The sequence below is a fragment of the Aythya marila genome (assembly GCF_965140915.1).
Source record: "Aythya marila genome assembly, chromosome: 1".
In the NCBI taxonomy this organism is placed as follows: domain Eukaryota; kingdom Metazoa; phylum Chordata; class Aves; order Anseriformes; family Anatidae; genus Aythya; species Aythya marila.
In genome coordinates this window covers 147132069-147148869 of record NC_139042.1, presented here as the reverse complement: position 1 = coordinate 147148869, position 16801 = coordinate 147132069, and the positions used below count along the sequence as shown (strand labels likewise).

Sequence of the window (16801 nt, the reverse complement as noted above, 5' to 3'; positions counted from 1 at the left end):
CGTCTTCAGCAGCGAGCAGGCTCGGCTGGCAGGCAGCAGAGCTGTTCCTTGTAGCACAGGCTGCCCCTCGAAGCATGCCTAACCCTGAACAAGCCACGCTGCTGCTCGCTAATCCACTTACCCAGGCAATTACACCGGGACAGCAGCCTGCAGAGCAAGTCGTCAGCTAAACATAGGCTGTTGTTTTTTTTTTATTTTATTTTATTTCTTTTTAATCCATGGAGTGCTACCTTAAGCTATGTCGAAAGCTCCTTACAGAGCACGCATTTATGCTTTGGCAGTGCGTGCTATGTAAGTGCATTTCCTTCCGACACTTTCATTTATCATACTTCTCCCCTCCCGGCCCTGCCCCTCCAGTTCCCTAGGGGAAGTTAGCGAATTTATGCAGGAACAAAGTCACCTTGAGCTTTAATCCACACCCTAGCAGAAGGAATAGTCTGTCAGCAGTCACATCAACCCACTCCGCAACTGCATAACAATGCTCACTTTGTTAGCGCAGAAAACATTGGCTCCTTTTCTGGGTGTTGAGACAAGCTCCCACAAAAGGCAGAAGCAAAGAAAACGGGCTGGGGAAAGAAGAGGGAGGAATCTGGCCCTGTGATTTCAAGAATGAATGGGTAACCTGAGGTGAAACTGTGGAAGCAGGGAGAAAAGAGCAAGCCTGGCAAACCAAGTCCTTGTTTTACGATAACGCCCCTCAAACAAATCCCCGCCTCCCTTCCTGGGTAAAGGATGGAGGCACCTGAGAAAACGTGATCGGTGAAGTCGCAGCAGGCAGGCAAATATCCTCGTCCAGCTGACAGCAACACAGAGCCAAAGCAAGTGGCACAACCCAGCAGAAGCAGATGTATGAAGGGACCTGGATGTCCTCATTTGGGAGCCAAGGCCGGATTCCCTCAGAACCAGGTGGCATCCAGCTGCTGGCGCAGAGGCTCCACGTTCCCCCCAGTGCCCTGCTCATTCCCTCGGGGATGCCAGCCCTGATGCTACCTGAGCACACAGAGACAAGATCCTGCTTTTAAATGGGACCCAGGAGCTCCAGGAGCCCCCAACAGCATCACAGATGCACACAGAAACCATAATAAGCAGCTAAAAGCCCTCCCCAGCCAGGAGAACCCCTCCCAGCCCTGCACACACACTCACCTGATGCTTTGGAGGTGTGCACTGACACAGACATGGCTCCTGCTGGCACAAGCCCTTGATGGTGCACTTGGGCAGCAGGAGCCAGCCACGGCTGTCTGCTGCTCTCTGCTCTGCTTGTAGTGAGCAGTCCTGGGATGAAGCTGCAAGGAACGACACGTTAATAATCTCAGGAGGATGCAACAGTTAGAGCAGAGGGCAAGGAGGCTGAAGGGGAAGAGGTGAATGGAGCCAGCTCTGCCAAAACTGCCTCTGATGCTCCCGCCCTTCCAAGTACATAGCAGGGAGAGCTATTACCCCACTGGTTTGTCAGCTTTGGCATTCACTGCAGGTAAGTGCAGCTTCAGTCAGCCCAGTGTTACTTTTCTCTGCCAGGTACTCTAGGGAAGACGGGGGAGTTTTTAGAAACTAGTCCCACCTGACAAACTGGGGAAAAAAGTGAGGCTTTAGGTCTCCGGGTGTAAGATTTCTCTGGGTTTGTGCTGGAATCCAAGAGCTCAGAGAAATCAACTCAACCCAAATTCCCAGTACTTTGCTCCCTACGTTATAAGGAAAGAAGATTTAAATAGCACAACTGAGTAATCTTATCCTCCTCTGCTGTCATTTCGCTCGTACACTGGATTATGTTGTTACTGACGTGATCTGCAAGGACGAGAGGCACCAGCGTATGGATTTCCTGTCCTTGACAGATGAATGAGAACACCAACATCCCGGGAACAGACTTCTCCAGTTCACCTGCAGGTCCATCATCTGCCATCTGCTGATTTAAAAGGATTCAGGAACGAGACGGGTTGTCTCTGAACAGCTTTAATTGGGCTTCTGCAACCTCAGACAGAAATCTTCCTCCTCCTTACAGTGATCTTAAAGCTAACAAAAGGGTCTCAAGCCTGCTACCTGCTCTCATCCTCCAAGACATTTTGATTTCCCCATTGAATTTGTTTTCATAGGCACCTCCACCCTGTTGCACAGGTGGTCAAAGGGGCATTCCAGGAGAACCTCCCGGGACCCAGCCACGAACAAACCTAGATAATTACCTAGATAATACCAGCACAGGAGAGCCAAAGGAAACATTTACGGCAGTTGTCCAAATTCTTCTTTGCATCACTATAAATATTGATCTAAGCACATCTCCTTTAGGAAAGGCATTAATAGAACCAAGATGCCTTTCACAGGCATGCACTTAACACGCCCCGATCCCACAAAACAGTTTAAGAGCTTGTACTCGCAGCTTTCGGAGAATTGCAGGCTGCTCACTAAAAGCACGAGATAAGGCTTGACAAAGACGGAGGAAGGCAGGCACGTGGTGCCTTGGAAAACTTCTGCGGTGCAGAACACAAAACGTTCCTGTGTGCACTTTTAGTTGATGCCTAAAAGACAAAAGGACAGAAATCACAAGTAGGTTTGGTCTGGCACCCTGGACATCACAGGACAGAAGGCAAAATTGCACAAGAGTAACCGAACAGCGGGATGCCTGAGACATTCCTGAACAGCACGTGCTGGTGCGAGCTGTGGGACTCTGCAAATAGATACTTTCTTCTTTTTGTCGGGGAGGATGAGACAGCCCTTAAATACGCTGCTGCTTCTCCTCCCACTCTCCTGCGTGAGGGAACTCTGCTCTTCTGGGCTCGGTCAGGAGAAGGTCGTGTGCCCTCTCAGGTTGCCCAGCTGTTAGTGCAGAAGCCCAATTCCTCCTCCTCTGCAGAGCACGGTGATCACCACCGCACAGACTTGCTCGCCATTTGGCTCCAGACTTGTGAGAAACTCAGGACCCAGGAGTGTTACTTGAAGGGCATCTATTGCAAGGACCTTCCTCACTACAGAAGAGCATTAGGGGGCTGAAGCTCATCCTTTCTTTCATAACCAATTTGCTCAGACAGCCCATCCCTTCCTGGGCTACAGCTAAGTGTTCAGAGATCATTTTCTGGTGCACTTCTTTGCACTCCAGAGCTGAGTAACTCCCGCACTTCCACTTGCCCAAGACAGAGCCACTTGACAGGGCTCTGGGATCAGTCACAGCGCTGGTGATGAGACTGCCACAATCAGCGTCTTCAAATACATATTCAAGCAAAACTCTACGTAGGGTACTTCCAGAGCAGGTTGGAAAACTCCAATCCTATTCATAACAGTGGGGAGAGACAGAAGAGGAGTAAAAATATGAGTAGTTACTTCTCCTGAAGACTAGCATCATGGCACCAAACTACTTGGAGGTGATCGACCAGAACACGCAGGCATGTGCTTTTTTTTTTTTTTCTTTCCTTTCTTCCAGCGAGTATTGTGCTCAGCTCGGAATTTACAGTTAGCTATAAAACACAAACACAATTACAAAGTTTCCCACTGTGTCCATTTAAACACAGCTACGTGTGGGTGTGGATTTGTGCTTAACGAAACGAGCCACCGGAGAGAAGGCACAGCAGCGCCAGCAGCCACATGGCAAGTTTAATTTCAAGGGCAGAACACCTGACGTCTACATGCCGAGCAGTAAATAATTAAAAAAACAACCCACAGGTAATGTGTTCTGGCTTCTTTATTTAGGACCCCTGAGTACACCGTTATAAGCATCTCTGTTAGGGGGATCTCACAGAACTTCTTATTGAGGAGGGGTTGAAGAGGAAGAGTGCCAAACCACGGCACGTGGGTTGGGTTGAGGTGGCAGTCAGGGAGCAGCAAGGTGGTCACCCCACGGGCAAACACCACGCAGGGCACCCGCTTTTGCAGTAGCTGACCCAAAAGCAGCTGGCAGAGCTGCACCTACAATGAGGACGAAGGGAAGTGTGCTCAGCAGAACCACGCTGGGAAGAGCGACGCAAAGCACACACACACACGAGTCACCCCGGATCAAGTCAGGTTAAGTTTATTTACCAGATCATTTTGGACATTCTCAGATTGAAAACCGTTCTCTGTCTGAGCACCTTGAGGAAATACACAGAACCCAAAACGCAGGACGACGACGACGACAACAACAAAAATCCCAAAGCCAGGGGAATGCCCGGCTCACTGACAGGGGCCTGAGAGCAGCAGCACCCATAGAGGCAAGCTGCTGGGCAGCCTGTGCCTGCAGAGCTCGCAGCACATCTGACGCTTCTCCAGAGGGGACAGAAGTGTTTACAGGAAGCCATTTGTTACAGGGGCCTGCCTCCCCGCCGCCCCCGGCCACGTCCCTTTCCCACCCCACCTTTCATCAGCAGCTTATCTAGCACCCGGCCGGCCACAAAGCCCATCCAGGCTGGAATTTGAAACCGGAGAGTGGCAGACACCACGGCCGGGGCAAACGGTGCCGCCATCAATTTTGGAACCAAATTTCAGGGAGTTTTGATTCTGTTTGCACGGGGGGGCTAATGAGTAGCTTGGGATGCGAACGGCAGCCCCAGGGCATAATTCTGAGAACACGATGAGAGATTCTCAGTCCCCTGCTCTAATTATACAGGCAAAATTGGGATAGGAATGAGAAGAGACAGGGACAGGATTTCAGGTCCCCTGTCAGATTAAAGCCATCGTTTTCCCAAGCACTGAAATTTTGAGGATTAGCAAAAAAATGCAAGAATCACCTCCACCAAGAAGGAAAAAGAATGTAAAAAAACAAGTGTAAAAATGAAGCAAAGCTGTGCACAGAGCCACCACTGCAGAAGCAGCAATCACCAAGCAACCGTTCCGTACAGTAAGACCGTAAGGCACTGGTAACGCTCCACTCGTTACAATCAACACGTGACTAAAAATCGACATTCATAAATTAAAAAACAAATCACCGTACGTCTTAAAAAGGCAAATTTTCCCATTAAAAAACGTTTCAGATTTTCAGCTCCAAGAATTTTTGCGCCCTCATCTGCCCCCGTCCAGGCACCGCTGACTAGGTGGAAGGAGTACTTGCTCAGAAGTTCTGCTGGCTAACACACACACACACACACACACGCACCATAACAGAACATCCCAAGGCAAAAGCAGAAAACAATTTGCTGAGAAGTTACTCAGTGATCCCATTAACAGCACCAACAAATGTTAGAGGTGTCAGCCAGCTTCCCTGCTTACCGCATTACTGCGAAATGCTCAAATACTCCCATACTAAGTGCAGTCACGTTTTCTGAGCTCACTGGCATCTATTTTCCTCTTCAAGATACAGCTCAGCTTCAAAACCCTGGAGTCTGAGGTCCCCTGTGCAGCCATAGGCAGAGGAACACGGGGGAGACAGCAGCACTTGCTTCATGATACTGTTCCATGAGGAAGCTTCCGTCCCTGTCTGGAAGCCCACATCTGAGAGCAGCCAGGTCCCTTAAATTCATGTAATTCAGTTCTGATTTTTCCCTTGCTGGAGATAAAAGCAGTTGCCTCATGAGAATGAAATCAGTGACACCAGCTTCCTTCAGTGTCACCAGACAATCCCATTTTGGTCAGTATTGATCAAAGTTCAAAGAACAAACTGGTAGTGAAAGTATTTGTGTCCCGTTCCTGATCCCCAAAGCCATTCAAGGTTCCTTTAGAGGCAAAGGATCTGTTAAGGCTTTTTCTCAGAGATCACAGTAAAACATTATCCAAGTATTGCACACTATTTGTCTGCTTAAATATTTAAAAACCCAAATCTCATTTCCCAGAGATTAGTAGTAATATTAATAAAAAATGCTAAAAACAAATATGGAGTTAACCTCTCCATGCAAATCTACTGGAATATGAGAGTTATTAGCTGGGGGTAGCAGAGGTCCATCTCTGCAGAGATTTAGCAACAGTATTTTTGAAACAATCGGACAGCACAAATTCCAAATAGTTTTGCCCTTTCTAAAAGCTACATAGATTACCCATGAAATGCAGCGTGTGCTTTCGCCAGCACAACAAAGCATCAAAATTCATTGCAAGACAGCCTCCCCAATGTCAGTTTTAAACACCTGACCTTTGGCCAGAACATCCAGAAATAAATAAGAAAGGGTAGAGCAGTGAGACCACCCAGCAGCAGGCCCCAGAGCGACTGCTGGCAGGGAAGAGCCTGGTGGGCTGGGACAATCCACCAGCCCCGGGGATTGTCTAGCTTAGATCAGCAGCTCCATGATGTGGACGGTCTCAGGACGGGTATTTGGTACTTGGATATCGAGCTCGGAAAGGCGGGTCCATCACACCTCGCAGAGCTGTTTTGAGTTAGTCCAAACCTGGAGGACGAAACAAGCGAGTCTCCCAGAGATCTGATCAGCGTCCCAGCTGTCAGGCCCAGACAGCCGGCCTCCCAGAGGCAAGCAGAAGTCACTCAGCCAGCATCCGCAGGCGCCGCTCATGCAGAAGCAATCTGATCTCCCTCACTATCAATGGTGAAATGAAGAGGATTGTTGAACTCGTCTGTGGGAAGAAGCATAACCAGGACAATTAGCGCACAGCAATCCCTGCTGCAACCTTCCTGCACTCCAATGAACGTTCAAGGCCTTCAGAGAAAGATACAGGCTAAAAGAAGCAACAACACAGTGGCACAGCAGACAAAATGTCTGAGACTGCACAGAAGCTCCTGTGCTTTCAGCTGTCATGACCTTTTCAGGAAGAAGCTGAGCTCTTCTCCTTCCCAGAGGCCTTCCTACCGGCCTCCCCTGCTAGGTCCCAAAGTAGCTTTTTCCATTGTCAGCAGAGACGCTGAAACAATTCCTGCCACCTCCAGCAGGGAAGAACAGGTGAATCCAACAGTGTTCACCACCCCAGCAATGCTGAGGAGATCAGGGCCCGAACCATCCCCTCTCCCACTGGTGTATCAGGCCAAGACACTTTCATTTTAGCATCAAGATCTTCATCAGTCCTTCCACTAACCTTCAGGGGCTGACAAACAAGCAGCTCTCAGAAAACATTAGGAATTACGTATCCTGGAGATGAACGAGCAAAGTCCTGCCTTGGAAGCCAACCAGGTGGAATGCACTTTGGGAAACGCACACAGGTATTTTTAGGCAAGCATTTTTGGACGTCTGCCAAAATCTCAGTTCCTGTTGAGCAATGTGCCTTTAAAGGATGTAAGGGGAACCCCGCTGATTTAGACACCCTGAGGCAAAGGCACACCGCAGACCACTCTGATAACTGCACCAAAGCTTGCAGATACTACACGCACAGGCTGTGTGCCTACGTCACAACGGTTAGGCTCTCACGAAAACCTTCTACTGCAAATTGAACTTTAGCACAAGGATAATAATAAAAAAGGATGGTTCTTACCATTAGAATAAAGAAATAGAAAACCCACATCCATCCTAGGTTCTCCTGGATCAAGGACACTAAATACTAAAAAGAAAGGGAAAAACATGACTCAAACTGGGAAGACGAGCACGACTCTCAGACATTACTCTTTCGTTTTCTAGAATTTGTGGGCTGTTAACACTCCATAAAGAGCTGATCACAAGAACCTTCCAGCTGATCTTTTCCTGTCAGAACAGATGAGTCAGGGCAGCAGCCTTCCTGTGCAAAGCCCACAGTCTCAAAGCAGAGGGACCATCCTGAAGCTTTACAGTAACTCGCAGCAGCACAGAGCCAGAACTGAACTGCAGCTTCAAGGGGTGACAAATTGACTCTGCTGAATACAAGGTTTTTGAGCAGAACACTGGGACGTAAGTGGATATAAGTACTCTCAGAAGAACTAAAAGCTCTAGAATGGCTTGTAAATTACACAGGACACATTTTCAAGAGCTGCGCAACCACTGACTACTTAACCCTTCAGCGCAGGCAAGGCACTTGAGACTACAGTCCGTTCCGAACCGCATCCTGGTTCTACAAGCCTACACAGTCTCTAAAAGAAAATGTATTCCCCATTAGCAGATTTATATTCAGCTGCTGTACAAGGGCTTCCCTTCTTCTCTTCTGGGTACACGAGCACAAAACAGGGTCTGAATTTCCAACACGTTCCCTGTGCGTTTGCTGCTATTCACACACCCCCAGAATGTCGTCAGGGCTGTCTCTGCTGAAATCAACGCGAGGTTAGGATGGGAGGCGGGTGGGATTTTTCAGAACTGCAGACCCAGTTTTTATGGTGACGGAAGTTTCAATGGTACGTGCGGGGGAAGAGAGAAACGCTGAAGACAATGTAATAAGAAAAGTGAGCGTGGCAGCACGCTGTAATATGGCCACGAGGCACTTGTAATTTTCCACGCTTAACAGATCTAAGTGGCATCTCTCTTATGAAAGAGACAGAACCGTCGTGCTCGTCAGGCAATAAATGACAAGAACAAATCCAAATCCCTTCAGAGCAAAGCTCGTGTGCCTTGCCTAAGTCGTTGGTATTTTACCAGCGCTAGAGGATGCCTGGAATAGAACTGGCTCTGATCCTCCTACTAAGTCCTCCCCTCCCAAAGCACCGCTGTGTTCCTCCACATAGCTAACGCTTGTATTTGAGAAGGAAAAACGTCCCCAGTGGGCACACTGTCAGCTTCCTTTTCTGCAACAGTCTAGTCTTCAGGCCCCTGGCAGCACACTTGAAGGACTATCGCAGCAGGTGGTGCTGGATTTACAGGGTGCAAGAGACAACCACAAATAAAAAAGGGGAACCAAAAATAAGCGCAAATTTTAAATCACTTTGTAAACACCATAACAGGTGTTCTAATTTCAGTCAGTTATATAGGTAAACTTTTCTGTAAGCAAAGGTTTTTTACCTTTGAGCAAAAATCCCAAACAAATTTCAAAATATCTTATTTGTACTCTTTGTGAAGCTGACCTTGTCTTGCTTTTTTTCAGTTCAGGATATGAATGTCTCAAACTCATTTGATTTATGAAACTGCTGTAGCGTTAGCACTAGGAATACTTAGCTTATTTGTTAGTTACATTTCTTCCACTGGAAACATAAAACACATTCCCATGGTTGTTTCTTAAATAAATGCATACATACCCGCCACGCTCCACACAACTTTGGATCGAGGAGCACACTAACCTCTCTAACCACAACAGACTCCCCGGCTCCTTCCCCACACCTCTGTTTCGCTTTGCAGCCTCACCTGCCCCACTGCAGCGCCAATGCTGCCCGTTCCATCCACAATTCCCGTCACCGTTGCCAGAGCCTCGCTGCTGCCTCTCACCAGGTCCTGACGCCCCAGGTCAGCAGAAATTGCAGAACTGATCATGTTGGAAGGGCCTCCAATGAAAAAGCCTGAAATTGCCAAGATAACAGCTTTGGTGCAAAAGAAGCAAGGGGACGGATGCTCAGCAGAACGTCTTCAAAACACAGATTCTACCACGCACAGCTCAGGAAAAGGACTCGTTCTAGGGACAGTGCTCACAGACTGGCTGCGGGTAGAAGCTTACCCTCCCGGCTGAAGAGCGCAGTCCTGGCACACCACGCACACCCACAGTACACGCACAGAAATTGCCAACAAGCTCATTTTCACTCAACAGCAAAAACAAGGTAGTTAGATTTGGCACACTGCAAGAGCAGTCAGGATGCACCAAACTGAATACAAAATGCTACTTTTGAACAGCATGCGTATACCAACCCTCAACACGAAGCAGATACAAACATGTCCCTACTTTGGAGCAGTACAGCCCCACGCTATAGCCTCATTCTCCAAGGGCTGGTGGAGAGATGGAAGAAAAAAACCTCCACAGGACAGAGAATTCTGAAATAGGAGTGTTTGGAAAGGCTCTATTCATGCAGGCTAATCTTAATTCCATAACACAACATCATACGTCTGGGAGCACAGAAAGCTTGTGACCTTTCGCAGTACACAGGGCATTTGGGGCTCTGACAAACACCTTCAGATTTGAGCTGCAGCTCATGACTTTGCACACATCTCCTTCTCTGCTACAGTTGATGGTTGCTGTACCACAGGTAGCAGCAATTAGCACGTGTCCATGCCTCAGACACCATGTCACCGCGAGGTATTTTGGCATAAATCTGCCTTCCATTATATTGAGCCAAGGCAGACCCCTGTAGTTCCAATCTATTATTCCATATAGTCTATATCCTATACCTCCCTCTGGAAGGCAGTTTTTCTACAGCTTTATTCCAAAGGTAACATAAATTGGGCTTCAGATAGTAATCTTTCTGCAAAACCAGCAGGGACGACAGCACACAAATGCATTACCAGCACCTACACGTGGCGTTACTGATCCCTGTACGAAGCACATACACAAGTCACATCCATACACGTATAACTCGTACTGGCCTGACGGTGCCATTTGAGACAGTACCTGTAATCGTCATGATCACAGCATTGATAGGTTTGCTGTTGGGAGAACCTGCAGGAAAAAGACCAGATAAGTATAAATAAAGCACATGAACTCAAGAATGCCATTTATTTAGGATCAGAGACAATTATGCACACATCCAGTTTCAATCACCTTTCCACTTACCTACAAAGTAACAGTAGCTTCTACCTGACTAGACTTCTGCGGAGATTAGTCTTACTGCAAACACATTTAGAGACGGACGGTCCAAAAGTTCCCTGACAGCACTTTACAGTAGGAAAAGCCACCTTTGCCATTAAAAGTTTGTGCCCTATTTCATGCTTAGGTTTGCCTGGCTCTGGGTTCCAGCCCTTGTTATGCCTTTTCCCACGACACAGAGCTTGCTCGTGTCAAGAGACAGAGGACTCTCCTTTAACCACCACTTGAACAGTAATAGGATCCTTCCTCTCTCTTTCTGAAGAAGTTAGACTCAGACTCTCCCACCATAAAGTACTTCCCTCAGCACTTGAACAGCCTCTTCCACCCATTCTGAATTTTCCAAGCTCTTACTTAACTTGCAGAGATTAGATTTGGAGGCAATAATCCAGCAGCTGCCTAAGCAATGCTGAGCAAGAAGCAAAAAACTCTACAAAACCCCATATCCAACCACTTCCTTACAAAACCATGCCTGGGTATCTGAGGGTTCTGCTTGCCTTTCCAGGAACCATATCGTGTGCATGGAATTGCTTTGCCCTCAGAGTTCCTCCATGCTTCTCAGACATTGTATTCCCCAATACCTCCCTCCCAGGCATCATCAGAACTCCCTACTCACTGCCCCAACTTCAGGCCACGCATGGTCAAGTTACCATGTGAGAGACAAGTTGCAGCCCTGTTCATATATTCTCAGCCTGTTATCACTTATGCACAGCACAATATAAGCATAAAAAAATCTTCCTAATTTGGCCAAGGGAAATTTAATGATGACGCTGCAATAACTCCGCATTGCATGTCTAAGCCTTCTGTATCTGGCTCAACAGTACTTTGTGTCGAGCTGAGCACAAGACAGCTGGATCTCTGGCTGCTCTGCTATCTAGTACAAGCTTCAAACTTCCTCAGCAATAAAGCTGTGTTTGCTTCCAATTCACTTTTGACACTAATGAGTTAGCTCAAGAGCTGCCAAAACTCCACCAAACCCAACCCTTGTTATTTAATGATTACACCTCCCTGGCCTTACTCTGAGACCAGATGAGTAAGCCAGCATGCCTCTCAAAAGGCACACTTCACAGTTCACGTCCAGCTCTGGCAATGGTTTCTGTCCATGGATCTCAAAGCACTCTATAAAAGCTGTCCTGTATCACCACCTCACTTCAGAGGGAGACACACAGGAAAGAAATGAAATCAAAGTGAGTTAAAGCCCTCTGGTACCACTGGAGAATACGTCTCAAGATACGAAACTGCTGGCCTCAGAAGAGCTTCAGAGATGTCTCACAGAAATGAGACCTGCCTGCCCTACTCAGTTTACCTGGCAGACTCCTTCCAATAACCAATAACCAATAACCAAGAGCTGTATCTACTATAAGAGGCAGAAACTCTTCAATTTTACCACTTACAGAAGCGTAAGTGGTGAAGCCTAGGAGCTGCTGCCTCTTTGTAGCACATGTACCTCAGCACAGCTCTGTCCCCAGATTCTCCTTCCTCTTACTACAGAGGCACGCCTTCGATTTCCTGCTCTGCCAGTTGTGGTTTTGATACAACGACGATGCCAGAAATCTCACTGACGCTGGGGAAGGATTAGGACCATAACTCACCGGCACGGGGAAATCCTCCCGCTCAGAAAAATTCTTTTCCACCTCATTAACCAGATAACAGATTTCTTTCTGTGTGGTGCCACACGTCAAGTAAAATACACCACAAGGCACCACCCTGATCCATAAGCAGCTTCAAGACCAGAGAACAATCCGAACAGGCTGTGCTTTGGTTCTCTTTAAGAAGCACCAAAGGAACCTCTGATTACTACACAACAAAAACATACTCACGGCTGTATCCAAAGAGAGAGCCTACAGCAAAGAGCAGGCTCATTGCTAGCACTGGGGCTCTCTTCTGTAGCACGTCAGAAATCAAGCCCTGGATAGTCCCACCTACAAAAAAAATAAATCATTATCAGGCTTAGGATGCTGACACCTTGAACATAGCCAAGTCATTTTACTGAGCCCAGTGGCCTCTTGCTTTCTTATGAGGGTAGTTTTCAGGATTGTCAAGAAAATCTAAGTCTCCTGCCACCCTTAAACCCCAGACACAGAGACAACTGTACACCTAAGTGGTCCAGACAGAGCAGAGAAAACTACTCATGCTGCTTTCCCAGGAATTTATTACTTCTTCCCCCTCATCTTGGCATGCAACTAGTCAGTACTCCTGCTTTCCTTTTCCTTCCCCTGTAGGACCATCACAGCAACCACAACTCTGGACGTGAGCAAGCTGAACATTGTGGCTGCTTTCTTTAATAGAAAGTACAGGAAAAGGCAGTTCTTTTTCACAGGGAAGGCATTAAGCACACAGGGGGCTCACATTCCCTGCTGTCTCACCTACTCAGGGTAGGTGCAGAGCTCATTGCAACAAACTCTGATAGGTGATACAAATCACTTCATGCATCTTTGCTACCTCCACAGGAACCGCTCTGCTGGTAAAAACTAGGATGTTTGAGAAAGCATAATAAAAGAAAGGCCACAGAGGCAGAAAAACTGACCCTGAAAAGACCAAAACAAGGATGCCTATTCTAGGAAAGCTAACTGGACTAGGTAATAAAGTGAGAAATTGAACACAGGAGTGTGAGAGCCTAATCACATACACAGTACGTTCTTTATGCTGGAGGAATAGGGGCGGATTTTGCAGCCAGCAGACCCAAATGCAATTACATTTGGTTTCACTAAAGATAACAGAGTTGCGCCTGCTCTATTGGGTTTTGTGCTGAGCCTGTTCTTAAAAATACAAGACAAAAGGTATCGTACAGAACCCAATAGCACAGACCTCACCTCTCCCTCAAGCGTACCTGACAGAAAGGAGGTAGCAAGCAGCTGAGACACCTTGTATGGGGCGCTTTTCAGGAAGCCCTAGCAAGTAAAGAAAAATGCCTGCTGGGGGCAGTGTCTGAGAACGCTACACTGTCCCTTAAATCACGTGAACTCTTTGGGGGACATTTTGCTATGCCTTTTAGACAACGGCCCAGCAGCCAAATACATAACTGGCCTTTCTGTACATCCAGTAAGCAGCTAGATTCCACTGAATGTGACTGCTCTGAGCTGCTTTTGCTGTCTTGCATTTTCAAATGTTAGCAGGGCAGCTGCAGGAAGATGTCATTCACTTGCTCACTCACCTACGATTCCTCCCACATCGTACCAGATGGAGAGCTGGTCAGCTTCTGCTTCTTTCCATCCAAAGTTGTTACTGAGGTAGAAGGGCAGCCAGAAGAAGAATGAGTAATTCACCAGTTTCAAGCAGGCATAGGCCAAAGAATACTGGAACAAAGAGCAGGCCAGAAAACAGTTAGCACTTGAGAAATACAAGCAGTGTTTCTGCTTCTTCCCATCAAGCTCTACACCCAGACGAAGCTTTCAGATGGAAGTGCTTCTGCATTTCATTTAAGAAGGCAGCATTATGAAAGCTTAATGCTGAACATCAAAGGGAACCCGGGAATACAGAAATCACTGTCAAGAAGGTTATTTTCTTTTCACTGAATGCAATGGGTTAAAATGCTTCCCATGCAACCTTGAGAGGAACTGACACCAGGCTTCAAAAATAAAAACCACACAACAAGAAATTTAATTCACCTTCTAAAGAGAAGGGAGCCAACTGTATGACATGAAACAAGCCTGAGATTTAGTCACCTGTGCATCATGCTGAACAAAGTTACACGAAGTAGTTTCTCTTCTGCTGCCTTTTGTTGTTCAGAAGGCTCACCCGCTTACAGCACCAGGAGAGAGAAAGCTTCATTCGTGACCCCCAGGTAAGTATTCCAGGACACAAGATCACAAGGTGAAAGGTTTGCACGCCTCCAAACACAACAGCTGAGACAACCTCCTGCCCCTGCCTGCTCCTTCGCTAGCAGATCTCCTTTAGAGCCTTCCTACATGGCAACAGTTCCTCCTCCGGGATCGCTGGCCCAGCATGCAGCAGGATGAGGCACACTATTGTGGTAATGCCTCCTGATAAACACTGGCAGAGCACTTTAAGGAACCCGTATTTGAAGAGTTAAATGAGTTAATGAAAAAATACCCTGCTAGGGGCACAGCTTCTGAGAATGTATGTATATGCATGCTGTTGTCCTTGACTTTTAAAAAGCAGAATATTTTGATATATCAAACAGCACAAAATCAGCTCTTCTGAAATTCTTCCAATAAATACATCATTTTTGCTGTATTTTCATTGCTTTTCCACTTTTAGAGGACACAAACTAACCTCCATCACATATGTAATACATAGGAATGGTAGAGTTCTCCTGCCTCTGGGTGTGAAGATTTGCGCCGTACAAAGCAATATTTATTACAACATGCTTAGAAACTGTCATCCAGATTGTCTGACCAATTAAACACTGAATTGCTAGAGGCCCAAGGGAAAGCTGTCTATACTGAAACTTTTCCAACCATATCACTCAGCAGGAGAAGAGAGCAACTACAGAAAAATGAGTCAAATAAAATCTTTGTAGGATTGCAACAGAGCTGTGGAGGTTCTCTCAGCATTTGGCTTCTCACTCACTGATCTGACAGCACTCCGGCTTGCCTGGTCACTGATCTGACATCAGATAAAACTCACAGCCTCAGAGGTGTTCACGTTGCTGTGTTAGTACACAGAAGATGCCCTCAAAATCCCAAGTATAGAAGCAGCAACACCAGTTGTACAGTACCTCCTTATGTTCTGGCCAACGAAAAAAAGCCACACCAACTGAGGCAGCCTCGACCACTGCTTAGAAACTGAAGGTTCCTTGTATGCCATCCCATTCTTAGCACCACCAAAACCAAGCCAGGGCTTATACAGCATTTAGGCGTATTAGGCAAGAACTCAAGATGGCTACATTTTCATCTGCCATCCCTCAACCAAGGTCTTAACAACAGAATTGTGGTTGTTCAGCACGCTTGACACTGACAATCCACTCAAACCTTTCTAGATTTTGCATTGCCTTAATCACAACAACCAGCTGCTTAACCTGTTATCTGACAATACCATCCATTCAGTAATTCTGCTTCACGATCAAATCCCAGCAGCTCACACTGTACCGCTAAACAAGCCCTCCTGGCCTTTTTCTCATGCTGGCTCCACTATGCAGGGGGCATACAGCCCACTTGCACTGGAAACTAACAGTATTTTTTAATGGTAGATTAATTTTTCTGCTGGATCAAATCCACAAATTGGGCAACGCTGTCGATGCAGAAGTGCAAGTTCTCACACGGGACAGGATGAGGATATGGGGAAATTGCATCACCAGGCCTTGTTTCCAGTCGTATATTTAAAACACCCACTTTGTCATGTTACATCATGTCAATTAAGGCTTTCCAGGCCAGCGTTCTGCTCTAAAGCAACTAAAAACCACACCCAAATATCAGTGCCACAGTTTGGTGTGATGCTCTGCTGGCAGTAAGAATCCCGTTTTTGGGTTAGTGCCTTACCAAGAAAGCATCCTACAACCACTGCCTTTGCTCAGGGACTCCCTTCTATCAAATGTTGATAACTAAAGCACACGGTCAACATGCCAACAATCACATCAACAAATGCTGACAACACAAAAAGTCAGGATTATGTTTAACAACACAAAAAGTCAGATCCCACTCAAGAATCCGTGTCCTCACCAGTATTACACCTGGAAGGCAACAAGCCTGGAAAAAGCCAATGGCCTTTGGCTGGCTGTCAGTGTCAGCTGCTTGAATGGAGTAGTTGCGCTCATCATCATCCACATCGTCATCACCCATTAACGGTCTGTTGGCATCTTCCTCGACACCGCCTTCGTCGTCGGCTCCAAGCTCAGGAAGGCCTGAGGTACACAGGGGATATGCAACAGGGACAAGGGACCGCAGAGTGCTCACCCTCTCCCCGCTCTAAAGCTACGCCCGCTTCTTGTAAGCGATTCTCACTTCTAGCAGTTCCCTCGCTCTCCCATACCTCCATCCTCTGGCTTAGAAACTCTTCTAGATGGTGTTCTGCAGCGCCGCCAGGTTCTACCCTTTATCTTCTAACACTCTTGAAAGTATTCTGTCTGATCCTGGCGCCGGCTTTGTCTGTTCTGAATGTCTGGCCATTAGTTGGAAGACAACACATTAGTGCATTTCCCCCCGTATTTTGCTGTTGGGACCCTTCAGCCTGGCTCCTGGCTACCACCTCCCTTGTGTGTGGAGGCAGAGCGTGCCACCAGCCGCTCAGATAGCCGCTGCCTGTCAACGCCTCTGCTGGAACGAAGGCCCAGGGACTGCACTGAGCTTTCTGGGCTGCTGAGCATTCGTACACACGCTCTTTATGGTGGTGTTAGTGCTACCAACTTTCCAGCCTTTGCAGGCACCTGGGAAACCTCCTCCATGGCCCT

The 16801-nt window shown here is 47.2% G+C and overlaps 1 protein-coding gene across 2 annotated transcripts in view; it reads right to left on the bottom strand.

Moving 5' to 3' along the window:
• Positions 1 to 3975: 3975 nt before the first annotated feature.
• Positions 3976 to 16801, bottom strand: part of SLC37A3 (solute carrier family 37 member 3) — a 22682-nt gene continuing 9856 nt past the window's right edge. For both annotated transcript variants that reach the window (XM_082770652.1, XM_082770651.1), the window contains exons 9-15: positions 16074 to 16255; positions 13607 to 13748; positions 12273 to 12374; positions 10261 to 10308; positions 9069 to 9220; positions 7303 to 7368; positions 3976 to 6453 (exon numbers count right to left, since the gene is read on the bottom strand). In XM_082770652.1, the coding sequence (XP_082626778.1) occupies positions 6361 to 6453; positions 7303 to 7368; positions 9069 to 9220; positions 10261 to 10308; positions 12273 to 12374; positions 13607 to 13748; positions 16074 to 16255 (785 nt within the window). In that variant the 3' untranslated portion in view covers positions 3976 to 6360. The remainder of the gene's footprint in view (positions 6454 to 7302; positions 7369 to 9068; positions 9221 to 10260; positions 10309 to 12272; positions 12375 to 13606; positions 13749 to 16073; positions 16256 to 16801) is intronic.